The 20815-nt window shown below is 43.1% G+C and overlaps 1 protein-coding gene across 1 annotated transcript in view; it reads left to right on the top strand.

The window, feature by feature from the left end:
• Positions 1–1718: 1718 nt before the first annotated feature.
• The window catches only part of MYO10 (myosin X), a 248865-nt gene continuing 229768 nt past the window's right edge, over positions 1719–20815 (top strand). Inside the window, exon 1 of the mRNA XM_005290206.5 lies at positions 1719–2678. Within this exon, the coding sequence (XP_005290263.1) occupies positions 2658–2678 (21 nt within the window). The 5' untranslated portion in view covers positions 1719–2657. The remainder of the gene's footprint in view (positions 2679–20815) is intronic.

The following is a 20815-nucleotide window of genomic DNA, read 5'->3' as shown; positions in this document are numbered from 1 at the left end:
TGTTATTTTAAGTGTGTGTAGTAGTGTTTGTTGTGCACCTTACATTTGAGTCTGTTACACCTTTAAAAAGGCCAGTGTTGTTGGGTGTTGTTATGCTACTGATTTCCAAGGATCCTGTCCTGTATTACTCACCTATGCAAAACTCCCAAATAAGCCAAACGGGTTCTGGGTGTGAAAGGAATGCAGGACCAAACATTTATATTTTTTATCTATTGTTGTAACTCTTTTTTTAGTGCAGTTCTTCCTGAAATATAAATGTGCCAGCTCACACCTTTTTAACCATATACTTAGAGGGCCTGACTCTTCTTGGCCTTGCACCTTGTGTAGTGATTTATGACAGCACAAGGCAGGTGTAAAATGATACTAAAGCAAAATGGTAGCTGTGTAAAGATGTAAAAATTGCTGTACAAGATGCAGGAGAATTAAGCCTAGGATACTCTAAAATGATGGTTTCAGAGTAGCAGCCATGTTAGTCTGTATCCGCAAAAAGAACAGGAGAAAAACTTCAAAAACAGACTCCAAGGAGAGACTGCTGAGCTGGAATTGATATGCAAACTAGATACAATCAACTCAGGATTGAATAGGACTGGGAATGGCTGAGCCACTACAAACACTGAATCTATCTCCCCTTGTAAGTATTCTCACACTTCTTATCAAACTGTCTGTACTGGGCTATCTTGATTATCACTTCAAAAGTTTTTTTTCTCTTACTTAATTGGTCTCTCAGAGTTGGTAAGACAACTCCCACCTGTCCATGCTCTCTGTATGTGTGTATATATATATCTCCTCAATATATGTTCCACTCTATATGGATCCGAAGAAGTGGGCTGTAGCCCATGAAAGCTTATGCTCTAATAAATTTGTTAGTCTCTAAGGTGCCACAAGTATTCCTGTTCTTTTTCCTAAAATGATGGACTCCCACACTGAAGTAAGACTATTTTGATGTGTACTACTGCGAACTATGCCAGTAAAATATTGAATACTACAGTATATTTTTATAAGGGCAGAGTATGTGTCCTGATGAAGTAGATGCTACGTACAAAATTCCTACTGACTTTAATGAATTTGTTGTGTGCAAAAAGACTGAAGGAGGTAGATCCTTTAAAACAGGTGTAAACAGTGGTCTCCTAGTACCTTTGTTTGATGACAACACTTCACATAGCTTTGCATTTCAAAATAAACAGAACCTTTTGCACTAGGAACTAGGGGAGTAAGCAGGGCCAACTCTTTGTATCTTAAGTGTCTGCATTTGTTTGCATTTGTGTTTACATTTTGAAAAGGCTTTTTTATGCCTTAGGGTGGGATTTGAAGTAAAGTGTCTTTTCATGGCAATTCAACTTCTGATTGATAGGAATACACGAAAGAGACATATATACACACTTTATTTTTGCCAGATCCATGGCTCATTGGGGCAAAAAAATAGAAATAAAAACAATAATTTAAGAACACCCTTCAGCTGGCAGGAAAAACGCAAAATCCAGACAGGAGTGATTTTCCTTTATTGCATTATGAGGTGGGAAAGTGCACTGGATTCCATACGAGCCTCCACTAGCTCAAAGTAAGCTGCTTGGGACAGAGACTAGCTTCACTTCTGTGTCCTTGGCGGCACTAAACAGACTATTAAGCACCAATAAACAGTGGTGTTCCTGAATCGTTTACTACCGTACACGGCTCCAAACCGCGTACTGGACTCTTGCGTCTCTCACAGGTTTATTTAGTTTGTGGCTGCCTCAGGAGCCACCGATGGGGGTTCAAATGAAGCGAGATCAGGTCTTCGCAACCACGCCGCTGCAGAGCAAAGAAGTGATCCCCAATGCCTGGGTTTCCTCAGGCAACTCTGAAGCCCCCTTCCCTTCTCCTCTGCAGGAGACTGCGCGGCCTAGAGAACGATATTGCAGGACAGTGGGAGGCTCCACGCGCGGCCCCTTCTCTCCGGATAAACATCTGCAGCAGCAGCGATCGCATCGGCTCTTTGTTGTGTGGGGGTAACCCCGTGGCGAGCCCTAGGTGAGCCGGGCAGAGCGCGCGGCGGCCGCCCCAGCCCGTAGGCAGAGGAGGGCTCGCGCCCGGCCGGGTCGGGATTCTAAAGAGGCGCTTGGCCGGGATTGGCGGCGCCTCTCCCGTGGGGGCGGGGACTCTGCCAATCCCTGGGGACTCTCCCGCGAGTGACCTGAGAGGGCCCTGCTGGCTGCTGCTCTGCGCACGGAGCAGCGCAGCCGGAGCGTGTGTGTGTGTCTCGCTCTCTCTGCAAGTCCTTGCAGGAGCTGCACGCCCTGGACAGCTTGGGGGCACTTACGCGGAGCAGACACGTGCTTCTCGGCGGCTGGATCCTCTCTCCTCCTCCTCATTTTTTTTCCAGCCCCCGCTCCAAGCGAAGGCAGCAGTGTGCCACCAAGGTTTCTGGTGCAGCCACTTGCCACGGATCTGAGGACACTGGGGAGAGAAAGAGACAAAGGAGCCTGTCTGAATGAACGTGCTGCTGACTTTGGGGGAGAGGAAGGAGTCAAGAGAGGGGGCAAAAGTGATGGCAGCGATGGAAGGGTGTGAAAACTGAAATACCTCAGTCTTGCTGGGAGTAATCGCCCTGGCCACACATGGTTTGCTGCTCAGCCCTTTTGCTAGACTGACTTCCTCAAGTTGCATTCTCCACTTCAACAATGGATAACTTCTTCACTGAGGTGAGTACGGGAAGGGGCAGTTCTCTGCTGTAGTGATCAGCTCTTTCTAAAGAGCAGATTTATGAGATCTATTCCCCCCTTCCTCTCCATCTGGATTGCTTTGTTACAGGAGCCCCCCCCCCAAGAATAAAAGGGGGGCAAGCTTCTCTTCCAGTTACTAGCCCTCTGGCTGAAAGTTTTCTGCTTTTCGCATGGTTTAAACACATTATTTTTGCAGCTCTCTCAAGAGTGTGAGAGTTGGGAGATTACCAAAAGAAAGCGATTATTTTTATTTATTTATATATATATATATATATATATATATATATATATATATATATATATATATATATATATATATATATATATATATATATATATTGGCAAAAAATATCCTTTAATGACAAGAAGAAGATAGTTTTAAAAACTATGAGTCGTGGCGGGTCTGCAGTGCGATTGCCTCTTTCTCCACGTTATACTGTAGGTGAGTTTCCTTTTGTGTAGACTGTTTGCTGTCTGTTTGGCACACGCACTGTGCACTCTGTATTAGGTCAGCAAATCATGAGGCTTTTGGCCCATTGACGGCATCTGTGAGCTAAATGCTAGAAGAAAAGTGCCGGCTTTGCAAGATCACCCTTGTGCAGAAAGCCCACTAAAACTTTAAACAAGGACATGGCTAAATGCCTGGTTTCTCACGGAGAGGTCTGGTATTTCCTTTCAAAAACTTGTTGGCTTCCTGTGAGAGGGGTACACTGGTGACTGCAGGGGTTCGTGCACTTCACTGCCAGAACAGAAGGAGAGGGGGGCAAGGGGAAAAGAAAAGGATTTATTCCACTTCTGTTTCCCCTGCTGACCAAGTCATAACATTGGCCAGAAATTGCTTTTTTGTAGTTTGGGATAATTGCAAACGATGCAATTTTAAGATTGTCATTTGTAATCCTGAGTTAGGTCAGTTCATGGTTGATATTAATTGTGCTCTGACTAAAGTTAATTTAAGAACACTTTATAACGAGTATAATAAACATTTCTGGGGGACTTTGATGGACTGATTTACAGAAGTGCTGAGAACTCACAGCTCTACTGAAGTCAATGGGACTTGTGAATGCTGTGCACCTTTTGCAAATCTAGATCTAATGTCCCAATCCTGCAAAGATTTACACTCTTGCTCATCTGCACGGCAAGTAGTGCCATTCAGATCCCTGGGACTGCTCACTGCATAAAGTTAAGCACATGGAAAGTCTTTACAAGATTGGGGCCCAAGTGTGCTACTGATTGTCAACCATGATGTCTTCAATTTCACATTCACACATTTAGAGCTGAAGTCAACATAGTAGGTGAGTTTGTACTCTCAAAATAGCTTTGGTTGCTGTTCCCTTAGCTGACTCAACAGATTTCAGTATTCTTGCACAGTACTTCTGCACGTAATTTTGTATTCAGAGAAGGTGGTGTGTGACAGTTCTCCCAGCTCTTTGTTTTGTTGAACATTGTGGTTTTAGCATACTAAGGGGGTACCCACAAATACAGTATAGTGTTTTTGTTCTTTTGATATAGAGAGAAAAATGAAATATATCTGCGGATAACAAGCAATAAAAATGACAGTTTTGACCATCAGAATGTCTTATGGACACTGAGTAAATTCTGGTAATTAAGGTTTTGGATAACTGAGGACTTTCTCAATACAATACATATTGACGGACATGATCCTGTTTTGGATATCTAGGATAGTACTAATAGAGAACAAGGGGAGGTGTTGTGTGTGTGATTAAAACAGGACCAGGTATCTGGAGGTCTAGTTTCTATTCTTAGCCGGGCCACCAATTTACTGTGAGACCTTTGGGAAATCACTCTGCTACTCTGTGGCTTAGCTTCCCTCTTCCATAAAAGGGCCAATCCTTTCCTACCTTGCAGAGGTGTTTGATGTCTATACAATGCATTGTAATCTCAGAAAAAAGGTGCTAGAGATGCAGGAAGTAGTATCACTGTGAATGGTAAAACACAGTATCAGAGGGGTAGCCTGGATCTGTAAAAAGCAACAGAGGGTCCTGTGGCACCTTTGAGACTAACAGATGTATTGAAGCATAAGCTTTCGTGGGTGAATGCCCACTTCGTCAGATGCATGGTAAAACACTGTCTTCTCCTGAAGTGGAAGGGAAAAGCAAACAGCATGCATTTTAATATGGGTAAATGTATACCTCCTAGGAACAAAGAGAGTAAGCCGTATCTACAGGATGAAAGACTTGATTCTGGGAAGCATAGCTATTCCAGTACAGGAAGTGGAATAACTATACTGGTATAAGCACATCTGCAGTAGGACTTCTGCCAGTATAACTATTCCAGTTTAAAAAAAAATCACACTGCTAACTGAAATAGTTATGCCAGTAAAGCTTCTCAAGGTGTAGACTGGGCCTCTGTCTTCTGGTACTGTGCTTCAGCCACAAGAGTATCCTTACCCCCATGATATAGCATCTTTCATGTGTTTGGTGCTGCTGCTATTCCCACAAAAAACAAAAACAAAAAAACCCCAATCTGTTTACCAGAATTGTAATTCGTCAGATAAAAGAAGATTTTATCCAGCACTGCATACAAGACATCTTCATGTGTAAGGCAAGAAACATTCTGTCATATGCCATAAGAGGGAAAAATTCTGTCATATGCTAGGTTAACTCGCAAGAATTGTGAGTGGTAAATCCTAAAGTAATGTTGGCTTTTTAAAGAGAATAGTCCCTTATCTTTCAGAAGCTTATTTTGCATTAAGAGCAAGTTTCTCTAGCGTTGCCAAATTATCGTAAAAAGTCACCAGTCCTGACACAAAATACACTTGTTCATCCTACTATGATGATGAAGAAAAGAACTAATAGTATTTACTTGTCCATTAGCTGAAATTACTTGCCCCAGACAACTGATTGAGTAAAATTTTGCCAGGCTGCATTAGCATTTCAACATATATTTATGTTAATTTATGGTTGCTAAATGTGCCTTTGATCTCTCCTAAGAGCTTTTTCAACATGTTGATATTACTTTAAAAGATTGGTAAACACAGCACCTTGGCTTTAATCTATATCCAAAGTCCCACCCAAAAGTATAAACATTTTTCTTTCCTTGAACTGGTGAATGTAGGTTATATATTGAGCTCAATACATAGTAAAGTAGAAACACATTAAGGGCCTGATCCAGCTGTCACTGGGATCAGTGGAAGTCCTTTGAATAAGCCGTTAGTTGGCTAAACTTGATTGAAGCAAACATCCTGTAACTGATATCTTTGAGAATTTAATTATTTGTGTCCCATTATATTAATATCCCATTGTACCATGTGAAAGAAAGGAGCTGTGTAAGAAAAATGTGTATCCAGGTAACAGGCCTGATTCTGCTCTCTTTTAACAGCAGCATAGATCAGGAGCAATCCCTTTGAAATCAATGGAGTTAAAAACTGTTATGAGAACAGAACATATGTTACTTTATTTCTTTTTTAAAAATAAAATTTACAGTGCACCTCCAGTCTCTGTGTTCTCAAAATATTGCAGGCCAGGTTATTCACAAAACTCTCCTTTTTTGAGTTTTGTGAATAACCTCAAAACAGCGGGACTGTTGCAAACAGGCATTACGGGAAAAACATACCCACTGTTGTCTGCATGTATTTTTTTTATAAGTGCCCAGATAATGATAGGTGCTAATTGTAACCAGCTCTTAATACATTTTGTTACTCACTGGAGCGAACACATCAAGCAATTGCCTAATTGTATTAATGTGTGTGTACGTTACAAAAAAAACCATTCTTGTTGGCACTTGTCTGTTTTAAACAAGATCTGGAATCCTGACTGAGTGTTGGGAAGTTCATGTCACTCAGCTGACATACTCACTTCAAACTGATTTTTTTGGAGTGAAAAACCTGAAGGCATTAAACTCACAATTGAGTTTCTGTTTCCTCACCACCTACCTTCATTAGGCAGTGCTGTAACAAGAACTTGTGTCTGGCCTTCCATAGAAGCCATTTCTTTTTTCCAGGGGTTTATAACTCAGCCGTTTAAAAATTGCTTCAGGGAGAAAACTAGAAGGTCTCAGTCCAGGAACCCCTTTTTCCCCTCCCCCTTCTAAATCCTGTTAAAGTTCTACTTTAAATAGTTACTTAAAGTTCTTAATTAAATAAAATTAATTAAAATTTATTTTGATTTTAAAATACTTTTTCAGGCTGGTTAACGTGGATTAAGACCTTTGTTTATTTGAAAGAAGCGGATTGGTTAGGTTATTAACTTTCACTGACCATGAACATAATAGTATTTCATATTCTTTAAAAAATGGTCTGTTAATATCCTATGGCTATATGATAAGCAAATCCATTTTTTTTTATCATTTTAATTCTTAATAGAGCCATTATGATCCATTGAATAAGACAGCCCAAATATTTCCCACATATCTAGCCAACTGGTTAAACAGACTGGTTCAAGAGAAGACATTCTCGTCTTTTAGCTGATGTTGAAATCTTGGGATTTCAATGGGAGTTTTGCCCAAATAAGCACAGTTGGCTGTGGGATATAATCGTAGCAAGGAAGGAACACAAGCAAATATTGTGTCTGCACACAGAAGTGGAGGCATTGGGGGCAAACAGCAGCATCTCTTTTGCCCCTGAAACTTGCAGGAGGCCACATCACATGTTTAGCTTCTGCAGTTTTGGAGGCTGTGTAGCAAGGTAGGAGAGGATGAGGCCAGGAGAAAGTTGCTCTTCATAGCATTAATCCCCTTCTGACAATATATAGCTTGTCAGTGCCGACCCAATGCTCCTTCACATCATGTGAGTCGCCTCTTGGGGTGCAGCTGAGGTTCCTGTGGGAGCCATGCTATCATGGGGGCCAAGGGTGCTCCGAGAATGGCCTTCCCTTTCTCATGGAAGTTGCATGGGATTCCCTCAGGCTCACAAGAGCTCTGTGCTCCTGCTGTTTCTTTGGTGGAGCTTGTGTGGCCACATCCCCTTGAGCACTTGTGGGCGGGGGGGCAGAAAACACTGTGGCCTACACAGTCGAGAGACTGATGAGTAGGAGACTGAGAAACTTCACACGCATCAAGATGTATTTCCCTGGTTATGCCAAATGGTTCCAAACATAGCATGTTTCCTTGAAAGAAAAACAGAATGTGTTAACCAAAGTAGGCCCAATCCTGCAACCTGTCCACATAGCCATTGAGTTCAGTGGGACTTACGCATACAGAAAAGCTGCAAAATGGGACCCAATTGCTGTTCTACTTAAAACTCTTTAAAAAGATAGCACAGGGGTCAGCAACCTTTCAGAAGTGGTGTGCCGAGTCTTCATTTATTCACTCTAATTAAAGGTTTCGTGTGCCAGTAATACATTTTAACTTTTTTAGAAGGTCTCTTTCTATAAGTCTACAATATATAACTAAACTATTGTATGTAAAGTAAATAAAGTTTTTAAAACATTTAAGAAGCTTCATTTAAAATAAAATGCAGTGCCCCCCGGACCGGTAGCCAGGACTCGGGCAGTGTGAGTGCCACTGAAAATCAGCTCGCGTGCCGCCTTCGGCACACGTGCCATAGGTTGCCTACCCCTGAGATAGCACCAAGGGACTGTTTTCCCTAATTCTTGCACCTCTTGGGCCAATGCTGGCCTCTACCCTGGATTCAGATGATGTATGGGCCCTAAAGACACTGCAGCCATCTGAGGGGGAGAATGCTTCCTTGTGCAGGAGCAGCATAGGACTGCTATATGCAGTCCTACCTACACCCCTTTGCAGACTTCGGCACAGAGGATGGTCTGGGGAATAGAGGAGGAATCTCCTGTGGCACAGCATAGAATGAGTGTGTGTTTTTAATTAAAAGTATTTTATGCTAGTTAACCTGTCCTTTTATACCAATGATAGAACAGAAAAGAACTCAAAGGTCTGTTTTACGCTATACCATGCTAGTAGAAATCACTTGAAAACCATGTGGTTTAATATATTTAGCTGACAGCCTAACCCTGTGTGCAACAGCAGTGTGTGTCACTGACAGATTCCATGGGCTTTCATGGATTTGCTGCCCCATTATGGCACAGATGATAGGGTGGCGCACCTCATCAATAATTACAATGTTAATTAGGTCAGTCCTTCAGTAGATTGTACTGTCATTGTAATATTCTTGCTAAATCCTAGGTTTATGCTTAGTGAAAGCCTATTAGTTTTTCATGAAGCTCTTAAATTATTTAGCTTTAAAAGTTGTCTCCAGGAAAAGTGATACTTCTGGATCTCTGTATAAACTACTGTAGTTCCATGGAACAAACAAACAGTCCTAGTCCCTGGTAAGCGTGTGTGCGAATGTTGATATAATTGTATTAGAAACTAACATTCTGTATTTGTTAAGCTTCTTTTTGTAGAACTCTGTGAGAAGGTTCCAGTGGCTGGGAACATTCAGCAGATAAAACTGGCCGAGGGCTGTACTTTCCTTAGTGAATCATAGTTCCCGCTTGTGGTCTGAGCAGAGACATAGTTCTGGGTGGAGTCATGGTTAAAGGGGCAGGAGATGAGGAAGTCTTTATGAATCAATAGACTGTTGGAAAAAAATAATACCACCCTTCAACTACTAATTCTAGCCACTACTGCATATGTACTTACAGTCTCTTGTAAAGTATTCAAGGCTTGTCGTCCCAGACAGATCACTGTTTCAAATTCCAGGGAAAGGGTCATGGTTTGGGGTTACCATTTCTACTGATTTTCTTCTATTTCCTCATTACTCTGGATTTTGCCAGTAGAGAGGCAATAAGCAGCAGGATGGCTGGGCACAAGGACAGCAGTTTTCACTGAATTCACATCCATTTATTTTTTGTTTTTGTTCTAATTTTTGGCTGAGTGAAATATAGTTAAGTACCTCTGAAAAGGAAGAATAAAGGTATGTTAATAATGGCTATAATTTCAGAGAATGCTACCATGGAAGTCCTGGACTTCAATCTCTTACCTAGCAGCCTAAATTTGGCCTTCAGGACCTCTCTCCTATCCTTCCCTATGTCATCGGTACCTACGTGTACCACGACCACTGGCTCCTCCCCACCACTACATATACATCTCTCTAGATGTCTCGAGAGATCTGCAACCTTCGCAACAGGCTGGCAAGTCACCATGCAATTCTCCCGGTCATCACAAATCCAGCTATCTATGTTTCTAATGATCGAATTCCTGATAACTATTACCTGTCTCTTTCTAATAACAGGAGTTCCCTCCCCCTCTCAGTGCAATTGGATACCATGACATCATCTGGAAGAAGGGTCCCAACTATGGAATCGTTTCCCTCTGTTCCAATTGGATGTTCTCCTTCCCTGAGACTTTCATCCTCCTCAACAGCACAGAAGCTGTCAGATGGGGGTGGGACCGTTTTACTGTGTCCTGGAGAGTCTCATCTATGTACCTCTCTGTCTCCCTTAGCTCCTCCAGTTCAGCCACTCTGGTCTCCAAAGCCGGTACACGTTGTCTGAGGGCCAGGAGCTCCTTGCACCAAATGCACATATATGCCACTTGCCCATAGGGCAGATAATCATACATGCTGCTTTGGGTGCAATAAACTGGATAGCTCCCACGGTGTTGCTGGACTTCTGCCTGCATTCTCCTTTTACTCCTGCAGTTCATTCCTTTGTTGATGTCTTGTTTTTATCAGGGGTGTTTTTGGCTTTAAGTTTAAAGAATGTTAAGTGTATCTAGCCCCCCTCTAAACTTTTTAAAGCCCTGGTCTTCCTGAGTATCCCCGTCCCGTGGTTAAGGGTTGATGGGTACAAGTACAAGTACAACTCCCTTTCGGACAACACCTCCATTAAAACAGGTTTACAACATTTTCATTATTGTGGAAAAGCTGCTAAATAACTCTGGCACTCTGCAGTTTAAAGAGGTGACCTTTTGAAGTTTGGGAGTAAAATGAGAACTGATATTGTGATATAGAGCTAGAAGATAATTTAAGTACATCCATGCTAAGGAAAGTATTAAAATGCTGAGTGGTCTGTAATATGCCAAGGCATTATCCATGTTTTGGGAACTGTGGATTGCCACGGGCACGCAGGGGCCTGTTATTTACCAGGCTGCACGTGGCAATAGACTATATTGGTAAGGGATGCAAGGAGAGTATGGGTCACGATGCAAGCTGCAGACACACACACACACACACAAACAACTAAAATTAATCAATTTAAAGTTTTATTTGGGATAATTACAAGGGGTAAGGGAGCAGCGTTTGATTAGCTAATAGAGTTAATGAAACTTAAAAACACACAATGACTAAAATATCTACTAACAATATTTATAAACAAAAATGCAGCATTTAGTAATAACTGATACTTACAAATACAAACCAACGCATAACGACCGGCAAACGTAGACACTCTGTTTGAAACACGTGAGCTGAGAGAGAGGCTTTGAGGTGATCAGGCTCGGTTACGGGTGTACACAGGATACACAGGATTTGTTTTTCTTTCTCCTCTCTCTGCCTGCACATGGCAGGCAGGCCCATAAAGTACCAACTATGACATCATAGAAGTGTCATAGGGGACGGGGCCCAAAACCTGTTTGTGTTCGTTTCTGATTGGCACAAGCAAAGTTTACACCAAGTAGGGGAGCAAGTGCCTCAAAGTCTGGCTTCGCCCCCAAAAGGTGAGGAAATGCATATTGTTTTAGAATGCGTGCAACACTGAATGACAAAAGAAGAGGCCAGGGCAATACCGATATGGGCAAGTTTTACAGGATGCAGACAGGAACTCATCTCAACAGGAACGTAGTGGGGACAAAATTTCTATCTAATCTTCAGCATTTCTAAAGATACCATTTAAAGATAGCATAGAGACAAGATTAATTTGATTGGCTTCATCATAAATTCAAAGGTGCAGATTTTTAACGAGGGTAATTAACCATTGGAACAATTTACCAGATGTTGTGGTGTATTCTCTGTCCATTTTAAAATCAAGATATGCTCTAGTGGAAACAGGAATTAATTCAGGGAAATTCTATGACCAGTGTTATAAAAGAGGTCAGACAATTGTCCTTTCTGGTATTATAATATATGAATCTTTTGAGTTCAGGATGAGTCCCTCAAAATTGGCGAAATCTGGATTATTTATTGTTGGTTTGTCTACAATTGGGAAGGAAAGAATGAAGAAGGGGGGGAAACAAGGTTGTCAATTAACATCAGCTTTGGGTTGATTTGATCTATGGTGTCTATCTAGAGCAAAATTTATTACTATATGATGGCTTTCCAATCGGGTTGGTGATCACTGTTCAGTTTCCCTTGGGCAGGTGTCTATGTCACAAATTACAACATTTGGCTCCCTTATTAGCAACCTCCTTAGAGAAGCCAATGACTGAGTGGGCAGGGACACTGAATTCTCCTACATTCAGTCTCCTATTATTGCAGCAAATCTTATAAATTAGAAACTAAATTAGGTAAAAGGTTCCCCACTAATGCTTTGGCTAAATAACTGTGTACAAATTCTGTTCAAGGAGGGAAAATATTGATTATGAATTGATCCTGACAGTTTCTAAAAGGCTTGGACACCCTTTCTGGAACTGCTGTTTGAAAGAATTCAGAAATGTTGAGAATTTAGGGCTGGATAACGTGGTAGTCCAAGTAGGCCTGCTCACAACACATAAATACAGGCGTGCTGAATTGGAGCCTAAATTAGGGAATTATAGTATCTCATAACACCTTCTAGTCCACTCCAGGATTCATGGCACCCTAGCAAATGGTATATTTTTATCAATGCCCTGTGACATCTAGCAGTCTGCCATACCTCAAACTTTATTAGAGTTTAGTGGTATATTCCCTCTTAATAAAAACTTGTTTGTATATTTTCAAATATAGCTTATAGCTAAATTAAACTGCTTTAGAGGGGTATTCTGCCTGCTTCCAAGGACAGGGATGTCAGATTTCAGAAACATGTTATCCTTCTTCACTGGAGATTCTTTCATTAGAGTTTTCTCCAAGTAAGCTCATTATAGTTCACACCAGCATAAGGAGTTCTTCTAGTCACGGATGGGTTCAGATGGGTAGGTAAATTGCAGCACAGTCCTTTATAGGTGATATTATTACATTTCTGTGTGTGTTGTGCCCCTCCCCCAATGGAAGAAAAAGGGAAGCAGGAGGGAGAGGAGCTTTTCAGCATGGAGTCTAAGCATAAGATTCTTAATTACCCATATGATCCCAGCAAAGGGCTATGCTCAATATACGTAACACCTTTTTTAAGCTAATGACTCAGAAAATATTAGGTTAGGCTCGCATGCATGGAGTCAAAATCCTTTCCTTTTTATCTTCTATTCAAAAACCGTCCACCCTCATTTCCTTTCCCCAATAACAGCACAACACTAAAAAGATTAGGCCAAAACTTTCAAAAGTGATCCTGATTTTGGTGCCTCAGGTGCCTGCTTGGAGATAGCAAGGGCTTGATTTAAAGAAGTGCCAAGTACCTGCAGCTGTCACTGACTTTAACTGGATTAGTGAGTGCTCAGCACTTCAGAAAATCAGATTCAACCCAGAATCTTGTATCCCATCTTCCATATTCCCATAATTTCTTGCTGGTTGCTGAAGGCATCATCATTTAGAGCAGTGTTTCTCAAGGAGACCCCGGGGGGGTCCATGGGCCCTGCTGATCAACTGCTCCCCCTTCCTCCCAGCGCCCCTGAACATTTTTAAATCAAAATGTGGGTCCTCGGGTGGCTAAAGTTTGAGAACCGCTGATTTAGATAATGCTCAGTCCACAAAGTTTCTTTACATTCTGGTATCCAGGTTCAAAAGTGTCAAATCTGTTACAGACTGGATAAAAAAATGTTTCTATTATCTATCTTCCAACTTGCGCATTTTTGTATTATATGTAATGTGCATGTTCCTGCTCACATTGAAGTTAATAACAAAATTCCTCTTGACTTCAGTGGAAACAGACTCAAACCGTACAATTGTGTTTAGTGAAATCAGTCTTTTCCCCCTTTTTTAAAACGAGTTTACTCATGCATTTCATTTGTTATACTTCAGAAGAATATTTAGTCCCATATTGAAAATATTAATTGGTTAGCATATCATTAAAATGTTCTCAAATTAAGTAAAATAAATTCCTTATTTAAGATAGCATGTACTTTTTTTTATTGAATTGTTACTACTGTCGGGAAAAAATCAAGTAATTGTTTTATGTATCTCTGTCTAGTTAATGGCAACAAACTGAACTAGGAGGAGGGATAATTGCAATTTGACCAGTTTTCCTTCACTGGATAATATAATGAATAGCATATCTTGGCATGGGATATTTATGTACTCCAGAAAAAAGCCAAGCTTGCTGAATTGTGGAGTTCAGGTCAGGACAAGAAGTGGTAGAGTCTCTAGTTCAAACTTCTAGTCTTGTTTGTCTTGGTGTTTTTTTACTTAATATAGACTGTAGTTTTGTGATTAGAGCTTTTTGCTGATCTGCACGATGAATAGTTTGCTTGCTGTGTTTTGAGATGTAGAACACATTTATTAATTTTTTTCATAGAGAAGACCAGTGTGGCTTTTATGGCAAAGCTGGCATTTCCTGTTTCTTTTCAAAGTGTACACCAGGAAGAATATCCAATGAAGTGAGCTCTTTGTTGATTAAAGTCTGAGAATCATATTCTTCAATGTGATACTTAATAGTCTGTTTTCAAGAATAAACAAGTCATGGGGCTGTTTGTCTATGCTGCATAGCATAATTTGTGCAGCTGCCTTTTTTTCATGAATTTTTTTCTATTTCCAATATTTTACACTCCAAATCTGAAAATGTATAACAGATGGCAGGCAGTTCTTGGGGCTAAGGAGGCTTGGGGAATGTGGAAGTTGTTTTTTATCTTATAGTTATATAGCAGTTGCAACAAAGAATGGTTTTATTACTATTAATTTTTTACATTGCAACACTGATGGCTAAATTCTAATCTCAGATGTGTATCATCATTATGATGGAACAGCCACAAAATCTTCCTTGTTCATTCAGGTCCTAAGTCCCAAACAAGGTCCCTCAGTCATCTGGGCCTGCTCTCTGGGCTTTCGTGAGGGAGCACAAGAAGAATGTAATGTAGCTCTTTATGTTGAGCTGATGATTACCATGCTCCTGCACACGTGTAATTGGGCTACCTCCTCTTTTATATTATAAAGGCAGGGGCACTATCAGTGCCTGGTGCAAGGACAGAAGGTTAAAGCCAGTTAAATGTGACATTCCTAACATTCTTGCTAGCTTTTGGGATGCTCTTGTTAAAGGCTTAAGCCTTAGCTCTCTGAGGTTCTAAGCAGCAGTTATTGGAGTCTTAAGTGGCAAATTGTTCATCACCTAGCACATTGTGAATGGTGCTGGAATCTAATATATGTTGCATTGGTGGATTTGAAACTATTCTGAAACTTTTACTGCCACTTTGTAAAATTAATAGAATTTGTGTTGCCTGAGAATTCTCTAATTGGGGAGAATCAGCCAAACAGTCCCTTCATAAAGTTAGTAATGCCACAAAAGCTTTGCTGTTTCCCTGTCTTTGTCTGTTGGAAACAGTCTGGTACAGGCACAGAGAAGGACTTTGGGAAACCAAACAAACATGAAAGGCAAGAGAATGCCTGTGACGCTCCCCAAAGGTAGCCAGGGTTTTGAGGCACCTCACCACTACCTCCTCTTAGTCTGAGGAAGACTTGTTGATGCCTGCTGCGAGTCAGCTCCCTGAATTCACCACCAGCCTTTGGTGACACAAGCACTACCTTTGAGGCCTCGCTCTCCCTGTACAGGTAACGACAGGCGTATTGCAGCCCCTTATCCACTGAATGCTCGCAGAATTACCAGGCCTGCTGTTCCCAAAGGAATGGCGCACACCGGCTTATAAGATTCAATTCAGGATCAGCATTTTGCTTAACACCACAGCACTTAAACTTATTCTTGTTTTCACTATAAATCTATCTCTTATCAAAGAACAGCGATTCAGGTGATCGTGAGGAAGAATATTGGAAGCAAATGGTTACATATAAAACAAAATCATAACATAGGCGCTGATTCCGTGGGTTCTCCGGGGCTGGAGCACCCACAGGGAAAAATTAGCGAGTGCTCTGCATCCACCGGCAGCCAAGGTCCCCACCTCCTCTTCCGCCTCCTCCCCTGAGCGTGCCGTGTCCCCGCTCCGCCACCTACCTCCCTGCGCTTCCTGCTTTGCTTCTGGGGAGGGAGAGGGAGGAGCAGGAACGCAGCACACTCAGGGGAGGAGGCGGAGCCGGGGTGGGGGTTTGGGGAAGGAGTCAGAATAGGGGCAGGGAGGGGGCGGAGTTGGGGCGGGGACTTTGGGGAAGGGGTTGGAATGGGGGTGAGGCGGGGGTGGAGTTGGGGCAGGGCCGGGGCAGAGGGGGGTCAAGCACCCACCGGCGGGAGCAGAAGTTGGCGCCAGTGAATCATAACACGCTTTCTAGAGACTAAACTTGACTAACAAGTTATCCTTCTGTTTAAGGAAGCTTATCTCACCCGAAGTTCTCGCCAGCATTTTCAGGCAAGCCTAGGTGAGATGCCCCATTGTTTACTTCCTAGGTGAAGGATGTCAGCGTGTCTTTGTCCAAAAATATACTACAACAAAACTTTGATGTGTACCTAAAGATAGGGTTCCCTCGTGCCACTGCCCCCCACCCCTCATATTTTCTTCTTCTTGTTACTTTTCTCTGAATTTTTCACAATCCTTCATTAGCATTTGATTCAGGCTGATGAATGGAGGTGCATTGTGTACCAGACAATACTTAATTTAACAGATAGGTTTCTTTCAGGCAATTTTTTTTTTAATCTATTTTCCACCTTTCCTGGTGACCAGTCTCTAGACACTTAAGAACATAATTTTCAGTGTATATACATAACTCATAAGAATGGCCATATTGGGTCAGTCCAATAGAACCTCTAGCCCAGTATCCAGCAGTGGCCAGTGCCAGGTGTTTCAGAAGGAATGAACAGAACAGGGCAATTTTCAAACAATCCATCTTATTGTTCAGTCCCAGCTTCTGGCAATCAGAGGTTTAGGGGCTCCCAGAGCATAGTCATTGATGGACCTATCCTCCAAGAACTTTAGTTCTTTTTTGAACCCAGTTATACTTTTGGCCTTCACAACATCCCCTCATCCCCAATGAGCGCCACTGGCTGACAGTGTGTTGTTGGAAAAAATGCTTCCTTTTGTTTGCTTTAAACCTGCTGCTTATTAATTTCATTGGGTAATATCTGGTTCTTGTGTTATGTGAAGGGGTAAATAACAGTTCCCTCTTCACTTTCTCTACGTGCTTTTGTAGACGTCTGTCATATCCCCTCTTAGTCATCTCTCTTTTAATATGAACAGTCCCAATCTTTTTAATCTCTCCTCATATGGAAGCTGTTCCATACTCCTAATAATTTTTGTTGCCCTTCTTTTCCAATTCTAATATATCTCTTTTGAGATGGGGCAACCAGAACTACACATAGTATTCAAGGTATGGGTATACCATGGATTTATAAAATGGCAATATGATATTTTTCTGTCATATCTATCCCTTTCCTGATGGTTCCTAACATTCTGTTAGCTTTCTTGTCTGCTACTGCACATTGAACAGATGTTTTCAAAGAACTATCCACGATGACTCCATGATCTCTTTCTTGAATAGCAGCTAATTTAGATCCCATCATTTTGTATGTATAGTTGGGATTATCTTTTCCAGTGTGCGTTACTTTTGAACTTAATTGAATTCCATCTCCATTTTGTCGCCTGATCACCCCAGTTTTGTGAGATCCCTTTGTAACTTTTTGCAGTCAAATTGGATTTAACTGTCTTGGGTAATTTAGTATCATCTGCAAACTTTGCCACCTCACAGTTTACCCCCATTTCCAGATCGTTTATGAATATGTTGAACAGCATAAGTCCCAGTACAGCTCCTTGGGGGACCCTGGTATTTACCACTTTACGTGGTAAAAACTGAACATTTATTCTTCTTTGTTTCCTATCTTTTAACCAGTTACTGATCCATGCAAGGACATTCCCTCTAATCCCTTGACTGTTTACTTTGCTTAAGAGCCTTTTGGTGAGGGACTTTGTCAAGTCTTTGTCAAAGGCTTTCTGAATGTCGGTCCATACGCTTGTTGACACCCTCAAATAATTCTAATAGATAAGCGAGGCATGGGTTCTCTTTACAAAAGACATGTTGACTTCCCCAATATCATCTGTGTCTGATAATTCTGTTCTTTACTATAGATTCAACCAATTTGCCGAGTACTGAAGTTAGATTTACTGGCCTGAAATTGCTACTTGCTATTTTCCTTAGTAAGATTTGACTTCTAGTTTTTTAAAGGATAGAGGCAAAAATACATCTGCTTCTTTTACTCTTACACAACATCCACACGTGTTTCAGAATGATATCGATGGCCAATGTGACACGGGCTTTTAAGCAGAGACCTCACATGACACTCTTAGTGAACTAGAATGTAAATTCGAGGCCCAGGAGATCCTTGTAACCCCTACACATCTCCTCTATGCTCCTTGCGAATTGCCACTGAGAGGTTCCTGGATCACAATGCCCATGAAGGAGCTGATCACAAGATAGAAATAATGGGCCTGATTCAGGACCTATCATCTGTTGTCATTATGTGGGTGTACAGTTGGGCTGGATAAATTGGAGGTGCTGTGGGCTAAAATTAAGGAAAGAAAAACAAAATATCTGACAATTAGAGTAACTGATCATTGGATTAAATCACTTAGGGATGTAGTTGAGGTATCCTTTCTGGAGGTAATTATGAGAAGATTAGATTAGAGTCTAGGCAGAATGGAGGAATCAGCCTTGTAAAATACCTGTCAGAATGAGGGCTGATCTACACTATAGTTAGGTCAGTTTAAGTACATTGCTCAGGGCTGTGAAAAATTTCAGTCCTGTGTGATGTAATTAAGCCAGCCTAAGCTCCAAAGTAGACCCTGCTAGGTCGAGAGGTAGATTTAAATTTTATTAGAGAATATTTAAAAAAATAAACGATACAGAAAATTTGAAGCATTAGTTATTGGTCATTGGGGGTAACATACAGAGTATAGGGGGTATGTTGGTGTTTTGGGGCTGGGCAGCACACATAGTATATACAGACTGCAATGTCCCCAATGAGGGGTGGGTAACCGGTGGGCGGGATCAGAAAACAGTCGATAAGCGGTGAGGGTCTAACACCCATACGGGAAGTAGAGACAGTCATGGGTATAAGTAAGCGGGCTGGGTAATGGGGATGGGGTGACCCTCACGTGGCGGGATTCAGCTAGGTTTGGTGAGTCTAGGGCTCAGGGGATAGGGTCCAGCAGGGGGTGTGTGTGGGTGCACAAGGTCTCCCCGGCTCACTCTCGGTATTGGCGGTGGCCGGTGATGTGCTCGATGTAGATGTCCCGGGACCAATGGATAGTGTCCGAGACCATTAGGCGTCTCATGAGCCGCGCGTAATGACGGCCCACCCCACAGGTCCTCAGCACGCGTTGGTTACACGGGTCCCAGGCACCCAGGGCCCCAACGAGCAGAGCGTCGACGTGCACCTCGTAGCCCTTAGTCCGCAGGGTGTCAGCCAGGGGGGCGTATTTTTCGAGCTTGCGGGCTCGGGCTTCACGGAAAGCCGGGGTCCTGTTCTCGAACGGAATCGCTACGTCGACCAGGATGATCTTTTTTCCCACCTCGTCCGTGACGACGATGTCTGGGCGCAGCGGGCTGTCGGTGCCGGGGACGGTGCGGTCGACAGCGATCTCTCCCAGACGCGGGTTGATGGCCTTCACTAGACGGTCCTGGACGGCGTTGTGGCGTAGCTGCCAGGCTCTGGCGTGGGGCTTGCAGCAGCATAGGACGTGGGGCAGGGTTTCGTTGACGTACCCGCACTTCCTGCAGCGTTTGTCCCGGTTCCCGTGGCGGATGGCACCGTTGAGCGGGACGCAATTCAGCCGGGCGCGGTGAATGAACCGCCAGTCGGCGAACCGGGTGAAGCTGCCTGTGGGGAGGAAGTGGTTGCTGGAGTCCCACTTGCTGGTTACTTCGAAGACTTTACCCTGGTCCGGCTTTTTCTTCAGGGCGTCCACGTAGAGCGCGTGGACGGCGGCCTTCAGGGATCTCTCCAGCACGCCTCTGGCTCCGGGGGTGACGATGATGTTGTCCTCCGTTCCGATCCGCGGTATCAGGACTCCCAGCTCCTGCCGTTCCTCGTTCCATTCCCAGCGGCAGCCCAGGCGCTTTCCCAGCTGGCGCGTGGCATTGCGGGCGTGGGTCCACAGCGAGGCGAAATCGCCCCTGTCCCGGGCGAAGTCGCCATCCAGGGAGCCGCTCAAGAAGGTGGCCACATCTCGGTCAGAGGGAGGTCTGCCGATTCGTTTCTCGGTGGCGGCGTGTAGGGCGGTCGTTGCAACGTTCTTCACTTTGGCGTCCGGGCACGTCAGGAGGCGGAAGGCGTGCGTGAGGACCGCGATGTCACAGAGGTCTCCCATACGGGGGACGCCGGCACCACCGTGCCTGTGCTTGATGTATACGAGTTCGTTGCTGGCTCTCCGGGGCAGGGACATCCAGTTTTTGACCAGCTTCCGGATGGCGTTGTCCGCCTTGTTGAGGGGCACCTTTGCCACGGCGGATCCCCTCAGGACGAAGGCGATGCGGGGGATCAGGAAGGTGTTGAGGGCGTTGATCTTCTGCCACGGCGCCAGCAGGGATGTGTCGATTTTGGCGACGTCCTGCAGGATCTCCCTGATGGTGTCCTCGGGGGTCTGCGGGACTAGAATCCCTGTCCTGCTGTAATGTTTCTAGTGTAGACCTACCCTAAGTGATCAGTCTTTCCTGGCCCTACTATTTACAAGTTCTGTTTAATAAACAATGTGTTCATACATTATTGTTTACAAGTGTCTTCCCTGCTCCCTCCAAGAAGAAAGATTTCTTAATTGTTATTTGACAATAGCCAAGATGGTACTGGCAACAGGTTGAGAGACAGGTCAAGCTGATACATAGACTTACCCATTTGAAATCCCATCCATTCTGTTAATCCCTGAAAGAACTCTGAGTGAAATCCTGACCCTGTTGAAGTGAATAATAATTATGGAGATATACCTCTCTCATAGAGCTGGAAGGTCATCAAGTCCAGCCCCCTGCCTTCACTAGCAGGACCAAGTACTGATTTTTGCCCTAGATCTCTAAGTGGTCCCTTTAAGGATTGAACTCACAACCCTGGGTTTAGCAG

This window comes from Chrysemys picta, chromosome 2 (assembly GCF_011386835.1).
Source record: "Chrysemys picta bellii isolate R12L10 chromosome 2, ASM1138683v2, whole genome shotgun sequence".
Classification (NCBI taxonomy): Eukaryota; Metazoa; Chordata; order Testudines; family Emydidae; genus Chrysemys; species Chrysemys picta.
The sequence above is the reverse complement of the archived record's forward strand: the minus strand, read 5'-3'. Positions and strand labels throughout refer to the sequence as shown.